The sequence below is a fragment of the Lolium perenne genome, chromosome 7 (genome assembly GCF_019359855.2).
Source record: "Lolium perenne isolate Kyuss_39 chromosome 7, Kyuss_2.0, whole genome shotgun sequence".
NCBI lineage: Eukaryota > Viridiplantae > Streptophyta > Magnoliopsida > Poales > Poaceae > Lolium > Lolium perenne.
Window position 1 is genome coordinate 224,133,445 of NC_067250.2, and position 24,264 is coordinate 224,157,708.

Sequence of the window (24,264 nt, forward strand, 5' to 3'; positions counted from 1 at the left end):
AGATATCCCTCTCATGCAACCCTGCAACCACAAAGCAAGAAGTCTCTTGTGTCCCCAACACACCAAATAGGTGCACTAGTTCGACGAAGAGATAGTGAAATACAGGTGGTATGAATATATATGAGCAGTAGCAACGGTGCCAGAAAATAGCTTGCTAGCGTGTAGTTGATGGTGGTAATATTGCAGCAGTAGTAACACAGTAAAACAGTAAACAAGCAGTAGTAACGCAGTATTTAGGAACAAGGCCTAGGGATTACACTTTCACTAGTGGACATTCTCAACATTGATCACATAACAGAATAGATAAATGCATACTCTACACTTTTGTTGGATGATGAACACATTGCGTAGGATTACACGAACCCTCAATGCCCGAGTTAACAAGCTCCACAATTTGTTCATATTTAAGTAACCTTATAGTGTAAGATAGATCAATAGACTAAACCAAGTACTAACATAGCATGCACACTGTCACCTTCATGCATATGTAGGAGGAATAGATCACATCAATATTATCATAGCAATAGTTAACTTCGCAATCTACAAGAGATCATGATCATAGCATAAACCAAGTACTAACACGGTGCACACACTGTCACCTTTACACACGTGCAGGAGGAATAGAACTACTTTAATAACTTTGCTAGAGTAGCACATAGATGAATTGTGATACAAAACTCATATGAATCTCAATCATGTAAAGCAGCTCATGAGATTATTGTATTGAGGTACATGGGAGAGAGGTGAACCACATAGCTACCGGTACAGCCCCGAGCCTCGATGGAGAACTACTCCCTCCTCATGGGAGCAGCAGCGGTGATGAAGATGGCGGTGGAGATGGCAGCGGTGTCGATGGAGAAGCCTTCCGGGGGCACTTCCCCGCTCCGGCAGCGTGCCGGAACAGAGACTCCTGTCCCCCAGATCTTGGCGTCGCGATGGCGGCGGCTCTGGAAGGTTTCTGTGGTTTTCGTCGAACGTATCAGGGTTTTCGATCCAGGGGCTTTAAATAGGCGAAGAGGCGGCGCAGGAGGGTCGAAGGGGTGCCCACACCATAGGGTGGCGCGGGCCCCCCCCTGGCCGCGCCGCCATGTGGTTTGGTGGGCCTGTGCCCCCTCCCTGGTGGCTCTCGGGTGTTCTGGATGCTTCCGGTGAAAATAGGAACCTGGGCGTTGATTTCGTCCGATTCCGAGAATATTTCGTTACTAGGATTTCTGAAACCAAAAATAGCAGAAAACGAGAGCGGCACTTCGGCATCTTGTTAATAGGTTAGTTCCTAAAATGCACGAATATGACATAAAGTGTGCATAAAACATGTAGATAACATCAATAATGTGGCATGGAACATAAGAAATTATCGATACGTCGGAGACGTATCAGCATCCCCAAGCTTAGTTCTGCTCGTCCCGAGCAGGTAAAACGATAACACAGATAATTTCTGGAGTGACATGCCATCATAATCTTGATCATACTATTTGTAAAGCATATGTAGTGAATGCAGCGATCAAAACAATGTATATGACATGAGTAAACAAGTGAATCATAAAGCAAAGACTTTTCATGAATAGCACTTCAAGACAAGCATCAATAAGTCTTGCATAAGAGTTAACTCATAAAGCAATAATTCAAAGTAAAAGCATTGAAGCAACACAAAAGAAGATTAAGTTTCAGCGGTTGCTTTCAACTTGTAACATGTATATCTCATGGATATTGTCAACATAGAGTAATATAATAAGTGCAATAAGCAAATATGTAGGAATCAATGCACAGTTCACACAAGTGTTTGCTTCTTGAGGTGGAGAGAAATAGGTGAACTGACTCAACATTGAAAGTAAAAGAATGGTCCTCCATAGAGGAAAAGCATCGATTGCTATATTTGTGCTAGAGCTTTGATTTTGAAAACATGAAACAATTTTGTCAACGGTAGTAATAAAGCATATGCATCATGTAAATTATATCTTATAAGTTGCAAGCCTCATGCATAGTGTACTAATAGTGCCCGCACCTTGTCCTAATTAGCTTGGACTACCGGATCATCACAATGCACTGTTTTAACCAAGTGTCACAAAGGGGTACCTCTATGCCGCATGTACAAAGGTCTAAGGAGAAAGCTCGCATTGGATTTCTCGCTATTGATTATTCTTCAACTTAGACATCCATACCGGGACAACATAGACAACAGATAATGGACTCCTCTTTTATGCATAAGCATGTAACAACAATTAATAATTTTCTCATTTGAGATTGAGGATATATGTCCAAAACTGAAACTTCCACCATGGATCATGGCTTTAGTTAGCGGCCCAATGTTCTTCTCTAACAATATGCATGCTTAACCATAAGGTGGTAGATCTCTATTACTTCAGACAAGACGGACATGCATAGCAACTCACATGAAATTCAACAATGAATAGTTGATGGCGTCCCCAGTGAACATGGTTATCGCACAACAAGCAACTTAATAAGAGATAAAGTGCATAATTACATATTCAATACCACAATAGTTTTTAAGCTATTTGTCCCATGAGCTATATATTGCAAAGGTGAATGATGGAATTTTAAAGGTAGCACTCAAGCAATTTACTTTGGAATGGCGGAAAATACCATGTAGTAGGTAGGTATGGTGGACACAAATGGCATAGTGGTTGGCTCAAGTATTTTGGATGCATGAGAAGTATTCCCTCTCGATACAAGGTTTAGGCTAGCAAGGCTTATTTGAACAAACACAAGGATGAACCGGTGCAGCAAAACTCACATAAAATACATATTGAAAACATTATAAGACTCTACACCGTCTTCCTTGTTGTTCAATCTCAATACTAGAAATTATCTAGACCTTAGAGAAACCAAATATGCAAACCAAATTTTAGCATGCCCTATGTATTTCTTCATTAATGGGTGCAAAGCATATGATGCAAGAGCTTAAACATGAGCACAACAATCGCGAAGTATCACATTACCCAAGACATTAATAGCAATTACTACATGTATCATTTTCCAATTCCAACCATATAACAATTTAACGAAGAAGAAACTTCGCCGTGAATACTATGAGTAGAAACCAAGGACATATTTTTCCATATGCTACAGCGGAGCGTGTCTCTCTCCCATAAAGTGAATGCTAGGATCCATTTTTTTCAAACAAAACAAAAAAAAAAACAAACCGACGCTCCAAGCAAAGCACATAAGATGTGACCGAATAAAAATATAGTTTCAAGAGAAGGAACCTGATAATTTGTCGATGAAGAAGGGGATGCCTTGGGCATCCCCAAGCTTAGATGCTTGAGTCTTCTTGAAATATGCAGGGATGAACCACCGGGGCATCCCCAAGCTTAGAGCTTTCACTCTTCTTGATCATAGTATATCATCCTCCTCTCTTGATCTTTGAAAACTTCCTCCACACCAAACTCGAAACAACTCATTAGAGGGTTAGTGCACAATAAAAATTAACATATTCAGAGGTGACACAATCATTCTTAACACTTCTGGACATTGCATAATGCTACTGTACATTAGTGGATCAAAGAAATTCATCCAACATAGCAAAAGAGGCAATGCGAAATAAAAGGCAGAATCTGTCAAAACAGAACAGTTCGTATTGACGAATTTTAAAATGGCACCAGACTTGCTCAAATGAAAATGCTCAAATTGAATGAAAGTTGCGTACATATCTGAGGATCATGCACGTAAATTGGCTTAATTTTCTGAGCTACCTACAGGGAGGTGGACCCAGATTCGTGACAGCAAAGAAATCTGGAACTGTGCAGTAATCCAAATCTAGTACTTACTTTACTATCAAAGACTTTACTTGGCACAACAAAACACAAAACTAAGATAAGGAGAGGTTGCTACAGTAGTAAACAACTTCCAAGACACAAATATAAAACAAAGTACTGTAGCAAAATAACACATGGGTTATCTCCCAAGAAGTTCTTTTCTTTATAGCCATTAAGATGGGCTCAGCAGTTTTAATGATGCACTCGCAAGAAATTATAGTTGAAGCAAAAGAGAGCATCAAGAGGTAAATTCAAAACACATTTAAGTCTAACATGCTTCCTATAAAAAGGAATCTTGTAAATAAACAAGTTCATGAAGAGCAAAGTAACAAGCATAGGAAGATAAAACAAGTGTAGCTTCAAAAATTTCAGCACATAGAGAGGTATTTTAGTAACATGAAATATTCTACAGCCATATTTTCCTCTCTCATAATAACTTTCAGTAGTGTCATGAGCAAACTCAACAATATAACTATCACATAAAGCATTCTTATCATGAGTCTCATGCATAAAATTATTACTCTCCACATAAGCATAATCAATTTTAGCAGTTGTAGTGGGAGCAAATTCAACAAAGTAGCTATCATTATTATTCTCATCAAGTGTTGGAGGCATAGTATAATCACAACAAAATTTACTCTCCATAGTAGGTGGCACCAAAAGACCACTATCATTATAATCATCATATATGGGAGGCAAAGTATCATCAAAGAAAATTTTCTCCTCAATGCTTGGGGGACTAAAAATATCATGCAAACCAGCTTCCCCAAGCTTAGAATTTTCCATATTATTAGCAACAATGGTGTTCAAAGTATTCATGCTAACATGTTCCATGGGTTTTTTAATTTTCGGATCAAACCATCCATGTCTTAACTCAGGAAATAGAATAAAAAACTCATTGTTGTCCATTATGCCAAACTAGTGTAAACAAGAAACAAAAAGTTGCAATTGCAGGATCTAAAGGAAATAGCTTCGAGTACTTACGGCGCCGGGAAATAGCTTAGTAGCCGAGATCCGGAGTGTGAGTACCTTTTACCTTTCCTCCCCGGCAACGGCGCCAGAAAATAGCTTGATGTCTACGTTCCCCCTCCTTTCCTGTAGACAGTGTTGGGCCTCCAAGAGCAGAGGTTTGTAGAACAGCAGCAAGTTTTCCCTTAAGTGGATCACCCAAGGTTTATCGAACTCAGGGAGGAAGAGGTCAAAGATATCCCTCTCATGCAACCCTGCAACCACAAAGCAAGAAGTCTCTTGTGTCCCCAACACACCAAATAGGTGCACTAGTTCGGCGAAGAGATAGTGAAATACAGGTGGTATGAATATATATGAGCAGTAGCAACGGTGCCAGAAAATAGCTTGCTAGCGTGTAGTTGATGGTGGTAATATTGCAGCAGTAGTAACGCAGTAAAACAGTAAACAAGCAGTAGTAACGCAGTATTTAGGAACAAGGCCTAGGGATTACACTTTCACTAGTGGACATTCTCAACATTGATCACATAACAGAATAGATAAATGCATACTCTACACTTTTGTTGGATGATGAACACATTGCGTAGGATTACACGAACCCTCAATGCCGGAGTTAACAAGCTCCACAATTTGTTCATATTTAAGTAACCTTATAGTGTAAGATAGATCAATAGACTAAACCAAGTACTAACATAGCATGCACACTGTCACCTTCATGCATATGTAGGAGGAATAGATCACATCAATATTATCATAGCAATAGTTAACTTCGCAATCTACAAGAGATCATGATCATAGTATAAACCAAGTACTAACACGGTGCACACACTGTCACCTTTACACACGTGCAGGAGGAATAGAACTACTTTAATAACTTTGCTAGAGTAGCACATAGATGAATTGTGATACAAAACTCATATGAATCTCAATCATGTAAAGCAGCTCATGAGATTATTGTATTGAGGTACATGGGAGAGAGGTGAACCACATAGCTACCGGTACAGCCCCGAGCCTCGATGGAGAACTACTCCCTCCTCATGGGAGCAGCAGCGGTGATGAAGATGGCGGTGGAGATGGCAGCGGTGTCGATGGAGAAGCCTTCCGGGGGCACTTCCCCGCTCCGGCAGCGTGCCGGAACAGAGACTCCTGTCCCCCAGATCTTGGCGTCGCGATGGCGGCGGCTCTGGAAGGTTTCTGTGGTTTTCGTCGAACGTATCAGGGTTTTCGATCCAGGGGCTTTAAATAGGCGAAGAGGCGGCGCAGGAGGGTCGAAGGGGTGCCCACACCATAGGGTGGCGCGGCCCCCCCTGGCCGCGCCGCCATGTGGTTTGGTGGGCCTGTGCCCCCTCCCTGGTGGCTCTCGGGTGTTCTGGATGCTTCCGGTGAAAATAGGAACCTGGGCGTTGATTTCGTCCGATTCCGAGAATATTTCGTTACTAGGATTTCTGAAACCAAAAACAGCAGAAAACAGGAACTGGCACTTCGGCATCTTGTTAATAGGTTAGTTCCAGAAAATGCACGAATATGACATAAAGTGTGCATAAAACATGTAGATAACATCAATAATGTGGCATGGAACATAAGAAATTATCGATACGTCGGAGACGTATCAACCGTTTACCTACTCGAGGGCAAGTAGGAACTAAGCTTGGGGATGCTGATACGTCTCCAACGTATCTATAATTTCTGATGTTCCATGCTTGTTTTATGACAATACCTACATGTTTTGCTCACACTTTATAATGTTTTTATGCATTTTCCGGAACTAACCTATTAACAAGATGCCACAGTGCCAGTTCCTGTTTTCTGTTGTTTTTGGTTCCAGAAAGGCTGTTCGGACAATATTCTTGGAATTCGACGAAACGAAGACCAAAGATCTTATTTTTTCCGGAAGGCTCCAGAACACCGAAGGGGAGTCGGAGGCGGGCCAGGGGGCCACCACACCATAAGACGGCGCGACCCCAGGGCTGGCCGCGCCAGCCTATGGTGAGGGGGGCCCAGGCACCTCCCTGCGCGCCTCTTCGCCTATAAGACCCCTTTCGACCTAAAAACGCGATACGAATTGACGAAACTCCAGAAAGACTCCAGGGGCGCCGCCGCCATCGCGAAACTCCAATTCGGGGGACAGAATCTCTGTTCCTGCACGCCGCCGGGACGGGGAAGTGCCCCCGGAAGCCATCTCCATCGACGCCACCGCCTCCATCATGCTCCTTGAGTAGTTCCCCCATGGACTACGGGTTCTAGCAGTAGCTAGTTGGTACTCTCTATCCCATGTACTTCAATACAATGATCTCATGAGTTGCCTTAAATGATTGAGATCCATCTGATGTAATCGGTGTTGTGTTTGTTGGGATCCGATGGATGATACATTATGATTAGTCTATCTATAAAGTTTGTGAAGTTATTGTTGCTGCAATCTTGTTATGCTTAATGCTTGTCACTAGGGCCCGAGTGGCATGATCTTGGATTTAAGCTCTATAATTATTGCTTAGATTGTATCTACAAGTTGTTTGCACATATTGCTGTCAGGAACCCGAGGCCCCAAAGTGACAGAAACTGGGACAACCGGAGGGGAAGGCTGTGATATGAGGATCACATGTTTTCACCAAGTGTTAATGCTTTGCTTCGGTGCTCTATTAAAAGGAGTACCTTAATAGCCAGTAGATTCCCTTGAGGCCCGGCTGCCACCGGCTGGTAGGACAAAAGATGTCATGCAAGTTTCTCATTGCGAGCACGTATGACTATATATGGAAAACATGGCTACATGATTAATAATCTTGATGTTCTGTCTTAATGCTATTTCAATCCTATCAATTGCCCAACTGTAATTTCTTCACCCAACACTTGTCACTTGTTATTGGAGAGTAACCACTAGTGTAGTTCGCTGGGAACCCGGTCCATCTCTCATCATCATATACTCGTTTCTATATGTCATTGGAAGTAGTATCAACTATTTTCTGGTGCCATCGCCTCTGTGTTATTGCTACTGCTGCTGTGTTACTGTTACTATTCTCTCATATTACTGCTGCTTTCACATCACCCCTGTTACTAGTGCTTTTCCAGGTGTAGCTGAATTGACAACTCAGTTGTTAAGGCTTATAAGTATTCTTTACCTCCCCTTGTGTCGAATCAATAAATTTGGGTTTTACTTTCCTCGAAGACTGTTGCGATCCCCTATACTTGTGGGTCATCAGGGCGCTTGGGGCAGCAGCCTTGGGTTTGACGGAGGAGGTGGCCTCTTCTTCACCGGAGAGGATCGGCCTACGGTTGGTGGTGGTCGATTTTTGATCTATCACCGCCACCCGGCGGTGAGATGGAGGTGCATGGAAGCCAGCGATGGTGTCGTCGGTGGAGGGTTGGTTTGGCCAGCCCGGGATGGTCGCCGACGTGGGGGTCCGACCTGAATAAAGGCGGCGGTCCTAGGGCCTCTCTTGCGTGAAGAGGAGGACCTACCGGAGGCCTGGACTCGTGATCTGGCCGGAGGGTTGAGTTCCGGAAGGCTCCGCCGGTGAATGTAACAGTGCTTTTCCTGGAGTTTGCTGGATCGGAGGTATTCGGTCGTGCGCACCCATGTGTTTATTCCGACCGTTTGGTTCTGGAGGGATCGGCGCGAAGCTCTTTTTCTGTGTTGACATCAAGTGACTATTGATCCATGATAAAAGTCGGAAGAAGAGAATTTCATGAAGGCCGGAGGGGAGAACTAGCTAAGGGAGGTTCAAGTCTCTGCGCTGGTGAGGGGCTTGCTTGGTGTCCGGGCTTCACAGCAACGGTATGAAAGTGGGGGGGGGGGGGGGGACAACACATGTGAAGCGCAGAATCCTACCTTTCAGGGTGAAAACCCAAGGTCTGGTCTTAACTGGTTGTGCCTGGCAGTGACCTTGGTGGAGGCATTGTTTTGAGAGTGAGGACTATCTTCAGGATGAAAACTTAAGATCTTTGATTGGGCGACGACGGTGTTGGAGCACTGTTCCCTTCTTGGAGGCGTCGTTTTTTGGAGAGTCTGCAATTCAGGTGTTGTCATAGTGGTGGATGTATTGTTATTGTTAGGACCAAGATACTGTAGTGGGATTTTTGTTTCTTAGTTTTCTTTTACTTTTTTTGGTTGTGCGCATCCGTAGTGCCATTAGGGTGGTGCGTTGTTGCAGATGCTGGGTGTATTTGGTATCTATCGATATTAATATATTCCCTTTATCGAAAAATACTCTGACACTGGTTTTGCTTCATGTCAAAGTTGCTAGAGCCTGGAGCAGGAGGTAGTGTGAAGTCCAAGCTACATAGGCAAAGAAAATTGACACGGTGACGGTATTCTTGGCATTTAGTATTGTGATTTGACATATAGTGTACCAAAAGCAGATATTTTCAAACAATCAGAATTCGTATTTTAAAATTTTGAAAAAATCGAATCAAAATTATAGAGATAGCCAATAAGGTATTCTACAATACTGTAAAATTTCAATACAAACTATATATTCTACGCTACACAAAAATGAGAAAATTCCGACAAATTTTGTACACATTTCAAGACTATTATTTTTGTCAGATTTTGTCAATTTCGTGTAGCCTACAATGTAAATCGCTTTGCATTGAGATTTTGCACCATTTGTAGCATACATCATTGGCTACCTCTAGGATTTTGTTTCAGATTAAAACTTTAAAATACGAATTTTGAGTCTTTAAAAATAAATAGCTACATATAGCTCGGCCTCCAGAACGTCACACTCTTAGTGAAAAACTTCAAACAGAGGCGTAGTGTCTTAAATTTCGCTTACACTTTGTTTTTCACTCACCAGATAACACATTGGTTCAAGATTTTAACATTCTTGCTTAATGGAAATCCTCTCTTCTACATTCATACAACAAGAGACTCCAAGATCTGGAAATTTTGAAAATTACAAAGCTGCCTCAGAGCCAATAATCTCAATCAATGATCTACACGGAGAGGATGGACGATGTGTGAAGCGGCTGGTACGTGCACGAGCCACCTGACGCCGTGGCACATCTTGCTCAAGAAGGAGCCGCCGAGGTGCTTGGCCTTGGAGTCGTTCGTCGTGGTGGTGGCACGCTCCCACCTGGTAGTGCACATGGGCGGATGCAAGGCCCATGTTGCCCGAGACAGTGCCGAGCAGCAATCTGGCGCTGGTGATTGAGCAATGCTCGGGCTTCCGCTCCGCGCACATCATGTGCACGCAAGATGTTGTCATGCAGCGAGCGTTTGGGCAAAATCACGGGGCCTCGCTTTGCTTTTTCTTTAGTTTTTTTAGCAACACCGCCTTTACTAAACTTCAAACACGAACAGGAATACAAAGGCCCTCAGGCGGATCTACAAACCAAACTCTACGACCAAACTCTTCAAAAACTGCACTACGCGCAAGGTTGTGTGCCTCTTTATTTGAACTTCTTCGTTCATGACTAAAAAACAACTCGTCGAAATCAGATCGAGCTGCCAAAACCTCCTAGATGACGTGTGCATACCTGCCCAGCGATTGCTCCTCCAGGCTTCGCACCACATTCGGGCAATCTGTCGCCACCCTGATCCGATGCAGGTTCAAGTCTCTTGCCAGTTTGACAGCTTCCCGGCAAGCTAAGGCCTCGAGGGTCTCCGCATCAGTTCGACCTTTGAAGATTGTCGCCGATGCTCCAAGAAACTCTCCGAGCTTATTCCTGGCTACTGCGGCCACCGCACCCCTAATGGATTTCTTCCCTACCGATGCATCGACGTTGATTTTTGCCATGCCACTCGGTGGCGGGATCCATCCTTCATTGGTTGGTACATGCATGGCCGGTGCTTGTTTCTTCTTCTCCTGCTCACTAAGGTTCAAATCTGAGACGAAATTCTGCACAAACATATGAACTGTGAGAGGGCTTTGGAAAATCTGCTCGTGGATAGCCTTCCGACGTGCATGCCAAATGGCCCATAGAGTAACAAACACTCTTGTTTGATCTTCCTGTTTTAGTGACTGCATCATCGCTGCCAGCCACTCTCTCACATTCCCCTCCTCTGAACAAGAGACATGCTCAGCGAGTTCTGCATCCGCTAGCGCCCAAACGCATCAGGACATAGTGCATTCGAGGAGTGCATGACGCCACGAGTCATGGCAGCCATAGAGCTGGCAACAGCTCGATTCTGCCATCTTCTGCCTAAACCTGACCTCGTTGGTCGGTATCGATTGCTTAGCCAATCGCCATAGGAAAACCCTCATCTTGGAGGGCACCGCTGTTCTGCACAGCGAGCTCCATTGCTTCTCCGTTCTTCTCACATCCGAGCCCAACGCTCTCCCATTTAACCATGCTTCTCTTTTTTCGCAAGTATTGATTAGCATGTTATATGCTGATTTGACCGAGAATGCACCCTTCCTCTCGTAATGCCAGCTCCAAAAATCCTCCTGCCTCCAATGGCTTAGCGGGATCTCCATGATCGCATATACATCCATTGGGTGGAAGAAGTGCCTCAGCTTGTCTTCGTTCCACTCCGTTGCGCTAGACTGTATGAAATCTGCTACCCTGCTCGGTGGGTTATCGGAGATGCACGATATAGGGCGCAACATGCCCTCCCTCGGTATCCACTGATCGTTGATCGGATCAGTATCCTCACCAGTGCCAATACGCTTTATCAACCCTGTTTGAGCACATCAAGCCCATCTTGAATGGCCCTAAAAATTAATGACGGGTTTGAGCCGGTGGTCGCCTGCAGTAAGCTCTTATCAGGATAATATCTGGCCTTGAGAATGCGAGCACTTAATGACTCAGGGTTCTTCAACAGCCGCCACCCCTGACGGGCCAATAACGCCAGGTTAAAAAGCTCAAGGTCTCTGAAACCCAAACCCACTAGATGCTTAGGTTTGCACATATCTCTCCATGATACCCAGCTGAGTTTCCTCTCTCCTTCACGACATCCCCACCAGAACTTCTGCAACATCGAGTTAATATGCTCACAGAGTCCCCTCGGTAATCTAAAGCATGACATGGAAAAGATTGGGATGGCCTGCGCGATAGATTTGATAAGTACATCGTTCGCCCCTGCCGAGAAAAGTCTCTCAAACCATCCCTGAATTTTCTTCCAAACTCTATCCTTGAGATATTTGAAAGCACCACTCTTGGACCTGCCCACTTCTGATGGCATTCCCATGTACTTCTCATTCAGAGTTTCTGACTGCACATGAAGGATGTTCTTCACTTCCTCCTTTACTGTCCCCGGACACCTCTTGCTGAAGAAAATAGAAGATTTGTCATGGTTTATCTGCTGGCCCTAGGCCCTACAATACAAGTCCAGTATATCCTGCACCTTCCCCGTTATCTCTGTCTCTGCCTTGAATAGCAACAGGCTGTCATCAGCAAAAAGGAGGTGACTGGCCGCCGGAGCCGACGGTGCCACATTTAATCCATGGAGCTCCGATGAGAAACTATGTTTTAAGAGGCGCTAACAAGAACAAATAAGGAGATATTGGGTCACCCTGCTGCACACCTCGAGTGGGCGTAAATTCATCCAGCTTGCCTCCATTGAAAAGCACCTGGAAGGAAACCGTGGTGACCAGCCGCATCACCATCTCAACCCAACTCGAGTGAAAACCCGGCTTGATCATAATAGCCTCAAGGTAGGTCCACTCTAATAGGTCGTAAGCCTTTCTCATGTCGAGCTTGAGAGCACAAAAACGGTTCTTTTTTGCACGGTTCCGCTTCATGAAATGTAGACATTCATAGGCGGTAATGATGTTATCCGTGATTAATCTCCCCGGAACAAATGCCGACTGCTCCTCCGAGATGATCTCTGGCAACCAAACTTTCAATATATTTTCCATCACCTTCGAGGCAATTTTGTAAATAACATTACATAGGCTTATCGGTCTGAACTGTCCCAGTTCCTCTGCACTAGCAACTTTTGGGATCATAACAATAAACGTCTTGTTAATCTCCCTCATGCCATCTTCCCCTCGGAGAACTCGAATAACCGACGAGGTGACTTCCTCCCCACAAACCTCCCAATGTGTTTGAAAGAAGGGTGCCGCCCGGGTACCCATCAGGTCCAGGAGCCTTGGTCGGGAACATTTGGAACAACACCTCCTTGACCTCTTTCCCCTCGAAAGGCTTCAACAAGCTGACATTCATCTCCGACGTCACCTTGACAGGGACCACGTCGATGACCTCCTACATATTCGCCACCCCTTCAGACATGTGTAACGTGTCATAGAAATTCCGCGTGAGTGCAGCCATCTCCATAGTATTCTCCGTCACCAACCCATCTGGTCGTTTGAGTCTACCAATTTTTTTTCTTCTTCTTACGTTGGCTGGCCCGTAGATGAAAAAGCGGGTATTTCTGTCGCCCTCAGCTAGCCATTGAACTCTAGACCGCTGGCGCCACATCACCTCTTCCCTTTGGTACAGTTCAAGCAGCCGTTGATGAATCACTGTCTCATCGCTTGTTGGTTCCAGCCTCGAGGCATCTGCTCGCAATACCGTCGACGATCATTCAGCTATCTGATTTCCCTTTGGACATTTCCAAAGGTAGTTTTGCCCCAATTCTCCAGAGAGCCTGAAACATCAGTCAACTTTTGGTGAAGCTGCTGCATGCTTGTTGCCTTTCCCCTTTCTTCCCATGTATTGCTCAAGAAAGGTTTGAAATCAGCGTGTTTCTCCCACATGAGCTCATACCGAAATATCTTATTTTCAGTAGATCGGCGCTGCCTGGCCGACTCTCTCCATCTGAGGAATATTGGGCAGTGATCTGAATTCACTCCCGTGAGGTGGCTTACTATCGCCATTGGGAACCTCGTGCTCCACGGCGCTGATGCTACAGCCCTGTCAAGGCGTACTCTGCATAGGGAGCCTCCCGCAACCCTTTTTTCATAGGTCCAGCTATTCCCTACATAGCCCAGGTAAGCTAGCTCGCATACATCCAGAGCTTTCCTGAATCCTTCAATCTGTCCCAGACTCCTCTCTGCCACCCCCATATGTTCGTGTTGGTGTAGAACCACATTAAAATCCCCAATGCACATCCACGGAAGCGGAGATGATGACTTTATGAATTTTAGTACATCCCATGTTTTGTGCCGCTCCGCCACCTGTGTCTCGCCATACATACATGTCATCCTCTAGGGTTCCTCATTTTCCTACGTTATGATCGCATCAATGTGATATTGCGAATACGGCAACAAAATATAATTTTATTTCCTTATTCCAGAAAACACCAAGGCCTCGACTCCGACCATCACTACTAACAACAAAGCTATTATCAAAGCCTAGCCTCCTAGCTAGTCCCTCAACCCGAGATCTGTGTACTTGAGTCTCCAGCACACAGAGCATTGTAGGTTTGAAGCGCTTAACGAGCTCATGGCGCTCCCTAACTGTCGTGTCGCTTCCAATACCACGACAATTGTAACTGATACAACTCATTGATCCTGGTGGACCTCCTCCATGGAGCCCGCCTCTTGTTGTGGTGCCATGTACTTTCTAGGCCTCTTTGGGTCTGGTTTCACCGGTGATTGAGCTACGCTAGGTTGCTTCTTCTCCTCCGCTCCTAGGGAGGCGTCCAGGTTCCTCCTCGCCCCCAGAGTTTCTTCCTTTCCCTCTGATCCATCAGTGATCATTAAATTGCTATCTGTACCTTTCCCCGCCGTGTTTGAGGCCGACGGTGGTGATTCTCCTTGTGGGCGCTTGCGAGAATCCATCGCCCTGCCCCGGCCACCACGTCCTCCACCGCAGCCGTTGTGGCCGCCTTCATGCACTGGGGCTCTATTACGCACCCTCGAGGACTGCGGGAGACATAGGCATCCCCGATGGGCCTGCCGAAGATGGTACCCGGGGTTTACTGAAGGCCCACAACCCGAAGGTTACGAAGCCCGGAAGCCCAACAAAGCACCGATATGGGAGTTAGAGATATATTAGGAATAGAGACTTGTATTTGTACGGGATGAACTCAAAGAGTCTCCCGTTGTTCTGTAACTTTTGTATCACGAAACCCTTAGCTCTGCCTCCTATATAACGGGGAGTCGAGGGAGAAAGAGAGGATCGATTCATTGTCAACACAACCTTAGCTTTTAGCAGTCAAGTACTTTTCCGGCTAAAACCTTCGAGATCTACTTGCCCTCTACTTTCCATGAAACCCTAGTCTACAACTTGTAGGCATTGACAATTCCATACCTTGTCAGCGGGTGCCAATCTTCCATCGGCGAGGTCATCCATGACCCGTATTGCTTGGATCTCTCATCATGGACTCCATCCCCGCACTCAAGATCACCATGTCCAAAAACTCCGCAAACTTCACAGAATTTTGGCAGCTTCTCGTATGGAAGTTGAAAGGTCATTCTTTCGCTCCCTTCCGGGTGCAAACCCACCACTCGGGTGAGCGGTTTCCTGATGTCGAGCTTAACTCGAACCCGTACAAAGCTTGTTCCACTCTCGCCTAGAGCATACAGATCGACGCTGAGCACCTCTCCAATGCACGCCGCCATCTCTCTCACTATCCCATCCTTCCGAAAAAGCGGTGGAATTCCTCGAACCTGAACCCACGCATGGATCCGGTTGAGTACTACAGATTTTGGGTCAGCAATCCCGTCGTATGGTTCCAGCATCACTCCTTGCTGATGGAAGATCCAAGGGCCCTCCAGCATGGCCATGTTCCAGTCGCCTAGGCAAGAGAGCTGGAGGATGAACACGTTCTCCCCGACAGGCCGTATCGACCACTTCGTCGCAAAGCCCCATGAAATATCCATCTTTTGGAAGAAAGGTTGATTTCCAAAGTGCTTTGTCGTGTGTACCTTCACTACCGCCATCCACCGCGCGCTCTCCCGCAGAATCACGAACTCCTCCTGTGGTAGGATCACGTCATCAAGTTGCATCTTGTTGCTAGGCCGAGCTAGCCGAGTAGGACCCATTGCTTGTGAACTTCCAAGTAATTGTATCTAGGGTGTCCAAAACCAATTGCACATTTTGGAGTCTCTCCCAAACGGTGGAAAATTTGAGCAATATGTTGTACAGATAGGCCGCCTCAGGTGTTGATTTGAGAGACCCAGTAATCATTTTCCAAGTCTTTTGAAGCCGTGCAATTTTTCCTTCTGGCGATGTCAAAGATGAGAGGACGATATCCTTAGGGTGCACTCCATTAAGCCAAGAGGCATCCCAAAAGTGGGATTTCTTCCCATTGCCAATCTATAATAACTAAATAGGAGCAACCCACTAAGTGATTTCTCTTGACATGCAAGCTGTCCACCTCATCAAGCATATCCAAGCAATCCTAAGGTGCCACGTGTCTTCAATCCTGCCACCTCAACCACACACAAAATGTCACGTTGGATTTATATTGTATGTTCACATTCGACAGCAATCCTAAGCATCAGCTCGGTTAATTCCTCAACCATTGATTTATTTTTGTTTGTTCGCATCCGGGAGTCAATCCTTTCATCTTCGTCTCCTCCACTACTGCAATCAAGATTGATGGAGTTATTTTACCCTCCACTAATGTATTCCATGGACATACTCTCCCTATTTAAACCGCTCCATTCTCGTCGGATACACCTAACATGGGTATACAGGCTGTCATATTTCTCCTCGAAAAGACTGTTGGTGGTGAGGAACTTGAAACCCCTGCCTTCTCCGCCCAGACGGATTTCTGGACAACTCCGCGTCTAAAACGTCAGCATGTGATTTGGACGAGCAGCACTGCAGCTAGGTTTCTCAACAAGCTCCATCATGTTATGCTTTAAGTGAGAAGAGACATTGGTGGTCCGGTGCTATTGATGAATAATATATTCTCCAAATGTTTTATCAATGATGGTAGGGAAGCATGAAGACGATGGTATCATGCATTAGAGGTAATCATTTTCCTATTTGTAGCATGGATTAACTTTTCTCAGGTATTGGTATTTCATACAAAAAAATCCCCAAGGTCGTCCTGCACGGACGCTCGCCTTTAGTACAGATTGGCAACTGTCGCATGAATCGTATAGCAATTCGCTGGTAGATACCAAGTATCTCCTCATATATTTTTAGATCAAAAAGCTAATTTGGTGTTCTTTCTTTCTGATTGATATGCGATGATCGGTCAGGACTTCCTCTGAAATTATCTCATTTTGTTAGTGGAAGTCATGTGCTGGGCTAAACTGGACGGCACCTGGTCTCAGCGTACAATTCCCATTTCTAGCTACCCCTATGAAATATTCTAGCGTGACGTCAGCATTCAGTTCAGAGTTACTAGACAATGGAAGAATCGGTGCTTTCCTTCAAGTGCCCAATTTCTGATTATATGGAGTATTTACTGCAGAAGAGTACGTAAATCAAAGCTTGAGTCATCTCCACTCATTGGTTGATGAAGTAAACATGGTTGCACGAAAAATTAATATGTTGAGAGAAATATATCTTTAATGGAGATGAACTACTTTGTTATATATATACCAATAAAAAATTTACTTCGTAGGATCTATGTATTCCATACAGTATTCTGTAAGCACCCTACAACTGCAAGGTTTGTTTGGATGTACATTTATATACCTTACTTATTTTTTTATTCTCTGAATATATGTTAACTTTTTACCTGCAAAAAAAGTTAACTTTATTGGACTATTTCATAGGTGGCACGTAACTATTTGTAACTATTTTAGGAAGGATCATTTACATAATAAAATAACAAACTGTAATAAAATGTCCCGCAACAACGGTGCGGGCTATCATCTAGTTCTCGCAATAGTAGCCACCGCGAAGGTCACGGTTGTGAGGGGTTCAAGGCTTTGTTTCATCGTTCCACTCATGCCATAGTTTGTAACTATATCATTACTAAGGTTCTGATTGTATGGGTCTTCCTTATAGACTTATAGTCCTTACTCATTTTATAAAAAGGGGTGGACCTATTTGTCAAGATGACGTTGTAGTAAACTAAATAGACAGCTCGTGCTTGTATTCTATTTGGGAGAATTGGTGTACATGTTGGGAAAAATTACTCAATTTCATACAATTTCCGTCGGTTTGGTAATATTTGACATAATTTTGGTACGTTCTATCGATTACACGTCAGAGTTATCTTTCATACATTTGTCATGTCATCCTAATAAGCTGGTCTAGGCTTTCAGTTTGAACAAATTAATGAAATGTGGGTAAAACTCGTCACAGTGTTACAACTACGGGGTAAATGTAGAAAATAATTTCTTGAAGTGGTAACGCTACCACAAGATTACAACTAGGATATAAAGAGAGAAAAACAAAACTTGTGCGGAAAAGACGAGGTAGTTAATTAAGAAAAAAAACAATATGATATCATGAACCGTAAACTTAACTGAAATCGCTACAACGATTCATATAAATGAATTAACATTTTGATGTACATCATTATTTACAAGACTAGATGACACCCCGCACGTTGTTGCGGGAAATTATATGTAAAACATTATAAAAAATGTACATACTAAAGGGGCGACACAATTAGAGCGGGAACTAATAAATTAATAGAGGGACACAGTAGTTGTTTGTGTATAACATGGCTTGCTATTACCAATATATCAGCATAGATATATTATCATACCACTTTTTAAAATCTTACTATGAAGAATCAACAATTCGGCATGACACAGGAAAATATGACATTATGCTCATAAGATGTGAGTTGTTTCATCCATGTGTATCTTTTGTCTAACGACACAACACTTCAAATCGAGTTAACTGATATAGATAAAGCTTCTCATGTGGTGTAGCATCATGTATGATGTGAAGTAGAGAAACTCGGAAGGAGTCATTTAATTTGATAAAGGAACCAAATAGTGTATGATATATAGCAGGGCATAGAGATGGGAATTTCGTTGTTAACATCCTTGGCGGTTAAAATGGACATAATCATAGCCTGTGGGCATAACCAACAATTAAACATCGTTCATTGCTGCAGATTCCCGAACAACATAAAAATCATGGTTAGATGAGACATAAGAATTTCATTTTAGAGGATATACTTCCATTTTAAAGGATACCTGCATATGTCCCGTAGTGCTGAATCTCAGTTGAGCTGCAACTTGTAGCGTACCAAAACTACAAAAAATAACACATGGAAGAGGAACACAGACGGGCCTCTAAACATTCACCTCATTCAGATTAATAAGGAGGCAATGCAGATTCAAAAAGTGTATTGTAAAATAACTGAAAAATGAAGACAAAGCAAGACATTTAGTCTTGACTTGGAAACCTTCAGAGTGAAAATATGCACCAATATTGCAGGTGAATATATATAAAATTCTTACCCTCCGTAGCAAGGAAAAAAACTCTTTCCAGCCACTATGGGCATGCTTCAAAAGCACTTCTTCCAGACATATGGGCATGCTTCAAAAGCACTTCTATGCCAATCTTTGCAAAATTGTAGCTCCTTTTGTATTTCTAGATAAATACAATTATTTCATTGAAGTAATATATGAAATTATATATAGACTACTTCCTTTTAAATGACAACATATCATGTTGACAGTTCACACAGTAAAAGAAGTCAGCCAAGCAAACAGTTCGGCAAAAAATTCAAGAAGTACCACGATGTAATTTGTGACTGAATGGCTTCTCTATTCTTTGGTCACTTGACAGGAAACATATACTCCAGTACTCCAGTTACTGGGGTGTGCACATCGAAGTATTTTTCTAATATGACATCTCCGTAGGCCTCCAAGGATGCAAGTTACAAATAATGCATTGGTTTATGACTTCATGTTCCGGCTCATGCATTCATTCCAAGACCAGAGCCAAATGTGATCTTGGAGACTCGTTCCCTACTTGAACAATAATCACTATACATGTGTCAGGTAACATGAAGAATGCAAACAGATGAATGAAACTTTTTCAACCAGATCATCTCATATTGTAATATTGCAAAGTTTAGAATCGGACCAAAATCATAGAAGAACAACTACAATAAACAAAGTAAAAATAAACAACGGATGACCTGGCGGTACATTACTTCAAACACATGAGCTATAACCCTCACAAGGCTTTTTCGGAAGAACTATGGAACCATATATTTTTCCATATTACCTGTATGCCAAACAATTTCTTAGCATGAAACAGTTTTCCAATGTGAGTGAGGAATCTTAAATATGGCAAATTTCTACCTGAAGGGCATGGAACATGAACTGGTCCCTTTTCTTTCATGTCTGATAGACTGATACAATGCATCGCTCTTGTGGATTGACATCTTTTGAGACAACATATGGTACCATCTGACCATGATACATTTGCATTCTTGGCCGTTCAGGTTTTTTATGAGGCTATATGTTCAATGAAGTCAACAGATCGGCATGACGAACAAATCATCGAATACCTGTAGTGCAAGAGATAAACGACAGAAAAGTGAGGAAGAGGAAAAGAGGAATATGAAGTATGGGTTATCTTGGTGAGTGACCGCCTCATCTGAGTCAGCGCCTGCCTCGCCGGGTCTTGATTCCTGCGGAGGACAGAGATCTCATGCAGGACAAAACCTGCTCAAATATAGACCGAATGGGATGGATGTAGATAGAAGCAAAAATTGTATACAGTGGTCACGCACACTACCGGTGGAGGATGCCCAACGTGTGACGGGATGCCTTGTGCAGTTGCGCTAATGCTCAGCAGAGTTGCTCCCTGGATCGATTGATGCCTAGCTTCGGGGCAGATGAACAATCTGCAATCCCGGCATCCTTTTTAAAGTAGGAGAAGAGGAAGGTGAATCCATCAGTGCCTTTTAATTACTTCAGTTAGTGGAAGAAGAGAAGATGAACAGTGTTAATCAATGGAGACGACGACACACCAAGCAAATGAGGCGCTGGAAGAAGAACCACATGAACCGGTCGATGAGCTGGGCTTTATCGATGACGTGGACAGTTTCATGTTGAGACAAATAGGCAAGTGATGTGGCATAGCTGCATGGAGAGAAAAATCCTTCTAGTGGGGTGCTTCTATTTAGAGATAAAAGATTAGTACTTGTTCTTTCTTTGAAAAGAATAATGCAATATTCTAACTGAAGGAGAAGGAGAGTATTGTAGGCACACTACACTCTCCTGAATGCAGTTGTAAGCTCTTATTGCCCCACATAGTCGTCTGGACTGCTATAATTCAGTGTTCGATCATGAAGATAAGATCTAGTCTACAAAGCTTTGTACTTGAGTGATGTCAACAAATTCATTTACTCCACTTGTTAACAAAAACCTGCAATTAGGAAGTAAACAAAATTACTCACCGCATGTAAACAAAGTGAAAAATTGAAAACCTGTAGATAGCTGGTGTGAATTGTGTACCCATAAAAAATACTCCTTGCCATGGATTTGCAGCCACCAGGAACACAAGACTGCATGTTTAGTGCTATATTGGGGTTATGCACACTTTGGCGAATGTGAACCCATCCTAGTCGTCTCTGAGACTCGTCGTAAAATTTTGCCATGTTTTTGCAAATTGATGAGAAACTCAGTTCAACGTGTCTACGCTTTATCAAATATAAGGATTCAATTTCTGTATAAGAAAGGAATTATTTTTGAAATAAAATGAACTCTGAATGTTGATGCAGTAAAAAAATTCTCAAAGTCGAAGGGAAGTTAATATCGGGACAAGAACACAAGTTGCAAGCAGCAGCATACCTGTACATGTACGCATCAACATCAATCGGATGATCGTCCACAAGGCATCCCCGATCAACGGAGCAGTCGCCACAATCATCGAGCACCCAACCGTTAAGCTTCCCTTCCTAAATCATGTCAAGGGCACAAACAACACTACATCAGAAATTCAGAAGAATATATTTATATTGTATATTGGAGTAGATCTTTTGGTTATTCGGATAAATGATGAATCATGCAAGTACTACTAAATTGTTTGAGAGACGCACCACGATGTAGTTCTTAAGGTCTCGACTGCTTGCACACCCCTTTGTTTTGCATTCTTCGGTTCGCCTGCGATGTCCATCCTAAACAACACGGACTCGGCATGATCCTCGAGTTCCTTGGCGGCGGATGGAGACCGCGAGCGTGGGCAAATCCTATGCACCGACCAGGTCGGCCGCTACCGCGCGCCGCACACCCCCCGCGCGCGGTATGGGCCGGCCTGGTCGGCCCAGTTCGCCTTTTTTTTTCTGTTTTCTGTTTCTCTTTTTTTTTCTTTTTTTTTCTTTCCTTTTTGTTTCTTTTTTTATTTTTTGTTTATATTTATTTTTGTTCAAATTTGAAAATATTTAAAATTCAGAAAAATTTCAAAATTGAAAAATGTTGAAAATTTTAAAAATGTTCAAGTTTTAAAAACGTTCAAATTTTAAAACTGTTTAAATACAAAAAATGTTTAAATTTGAAATTCGTTCAAATTTGAAAATGTTCAAATACAAAAAATTGTTCAAATTTGAAATCCGTTCAAATGTGAAAAATATTCAAATATAAAAAATGTTCAAATTATAAAAGCGTTCAAATTTGAATTCCGTTCAAATATATAAAGCGTTCAAATTTGAAAAAATGTTCAAATTTCGAAAAAAATTAATTCAAAATCTGAACATTTTTAAAATTTCCAAAATTTCGAATACAAACAGATTTTGAAAATTCGTTTTCCGAAATATATTTTTAAAAGTTAGATATTAAAAAAGAAAAATATTAACAAAAAAGAAACAGCAAAAAAAACCGTACCTACTACTAATGGGCCACGGCCCAACTAACCGGCCTGGTCGGTGGAGTGTGCGGTGTGGCCCGTACACACCGACCAAATCGGTGTACAGCACTCCCCCGAGCGTGCACAGGTGCATGGTATTCTATTTGGGAGAATTTGTGTACATGTTGGGAAAAATTACACAATTTCATACAATTTCCGTCGGTTTGGTAATATTTGACATAATTTTGGTACGTTCTATCGATTACACGTCAGAGTTATCTTTCATACATTTGTCATGTCATCCTAATAAGCTGGTCTAGGCTTTCAGTTTGAACAAATTAATGGAATGTGGGTAAAACTCGTCACAGTGTTACAACTACGGGGTAAATGTAGAAAATAATTTCTTGAAGTGGTAACGCTACCACAAGATTACAACTAGGATATAAAGAGAGAAAAACAAAACTTGTGCGGAAAAGACGGGGTAGTTAATTAAGAAAAAAAACAATATGATATCATGAACCGTAAACTTAACTGAAATCGCTACAACGATTCATATAAATGAATTAACATTTTGATGTACATCATTATTTACAAGATTAGTACTTGTTCTTTCTTTGAAAAGAATAATGCAATATTCTAACTGAAGGAGAAGGAGAGTATTGTAGGCACACTACACTCTCCTGAATGCAGTTGTAAGCTCTTATTGCCCCACATAGTTGTTTGGACTGCTATAATTCAGTGTTCGATCATGAAGATAAGATCTACTCTACAAAGCTTTGTACTTGAGTGTTGTCAACAAATTCATTTACTCCACTTGTCAACAAAAACCTGCAATTAGGAAGTAAACAAAATTACTCACCGCATGTAAACAAAGTGAAAAATTGAAAACCTGTAGATAGCTGGTGTGAATTATGTACCCATAAAAAATACTCCTTGCCTTGGATTTGCAGCAACCAGGAACACAAGACTGCATGTTTAGTGCTATATTGGGGTTATGCACACTTTGGCGAATGTGAACCCATCCTAGTTGGGCTTGGCGGGAAGAGCAGATGGGCCGAAACGAATTAAATCAACACTGCGCAGCCCAACAAGCATCTGGTGCAACTGGGCCGCCCTGACGAGGTGGGGGCCACCCGTCAGTGGCTCGTAACAGAGCGAAACGGTACGCTTAATATGATCCGTCGGATTAGAAAAGGATCGAGTGGTCGAGGATCACCGTCGTCTCCGACGAGATCCCGACGATCTGCCGGCGTGCCTAGGGGGTCGGCGAGCGTACCAGGCCTCCGGCGGTCGAGGGCGAGGTGCGCGGTGAGGTTGACGTCGATGAGGAAGTCCCTGGTACCGTCGGCGAGGCGTGGGGAAGAGTCAATCGGCGGCGCTGATCTCCGGGTACTAGCGGGCTTCGTCTTGCAATTGGTGGTGCTCCGGCGAGGTAGGGTCTAATTGACTAGTGGAGAAGAGGCAAGGATGAGAGGAGAGTGAGTTGCTGTGAAGAGTTGGGGCTCGGGGCTCCTCTATTTATAGCGGGGGAGGTGGCCGGCGGGTGCTGTGAAGGAGCGTCCATGGCGCGGCGTCTCTAGTGCTCGAAGGGGCAAGGCGAGGACGGCTATGTGTAGGCGTCGTCCTGGCAATGCTCAAGGTGCAGCGGGCGCAGAGAAAGGAGGATGGGATCGATCGGGAGCCTGCATCGAGTGCGGCAGTACACGCGGCCGAAAGTCGATGAGGACGACGGCGATGGTGCAGGAGCGAGCTATGGAGGTTGTCTAGCTGCTAGAGGGTGGTGAGGAGATGCTCGACGCAGTGGTAGCCTTTGCAGGGGAGGACGAGGGTGCTCGATCGCGCGACGTACTGGCGCGTCCCAGAGCGCGCTCACCGCGTGCCTGGCGTGCACTGGCAAGGTTTTGGACGCGGCTCTCCTGGCCAATGCCGTGCGCGCGCGAGTCTTGGCCGTGCACCGTCAGAGTCCTTGTGCAGT

At 43.6% G+C, this 24,264-nt stretch overlaps 1 protein-coding gene and 1 long non-coding RNA gene across 2 annotated transcripts; both read right to left on the reverse strand.

The window, feature by feature from the left end:
* Positions 1 to 14,842: 14,842 nt before the first annotated feature.
* LOC127315419 (uncharacterized) lies at positions 14,843 to 15,607 on the reverse strand. Its single transcript, XM_051345909.1, has one exon. It carries the CDS (start codon positions 15,605 to 15,607, stop codon positions 14,843 to 14,845), a length of 765 nt encoding a protein of 254 aa, XP_051201869.1.
* Positions 15,608 to 19,631: 4,024 nt separating this feature from the next.
* LOC127312041 (uncharacterized) lies at positions 19,632 to 20,462 on the reverse strand. The gene is made up of 2 exons (XR_007858094.2): positions 19,802 to 20,462; positions 19,632 to 19,724 (listed from the first exon to the last, which is right to left on the reverse strand). It is a non-coding gene; the product is annotated as an uncharacterized lncRNA (long non-coding RNA).
* Positions 20,463 to 24,264: the final 3,802 nt, after the last annotated feature.

Bases quoted from the DNA above. Each gene is read 5' to 3' on its own strand.
- LOC127315419 (XM_051345909.1), bottom strand. From the start codon at position 15,607: ATGGGTCCTACTCGGCTAGCTCGGCCTAGCAACAAGATGCAACTTGAT.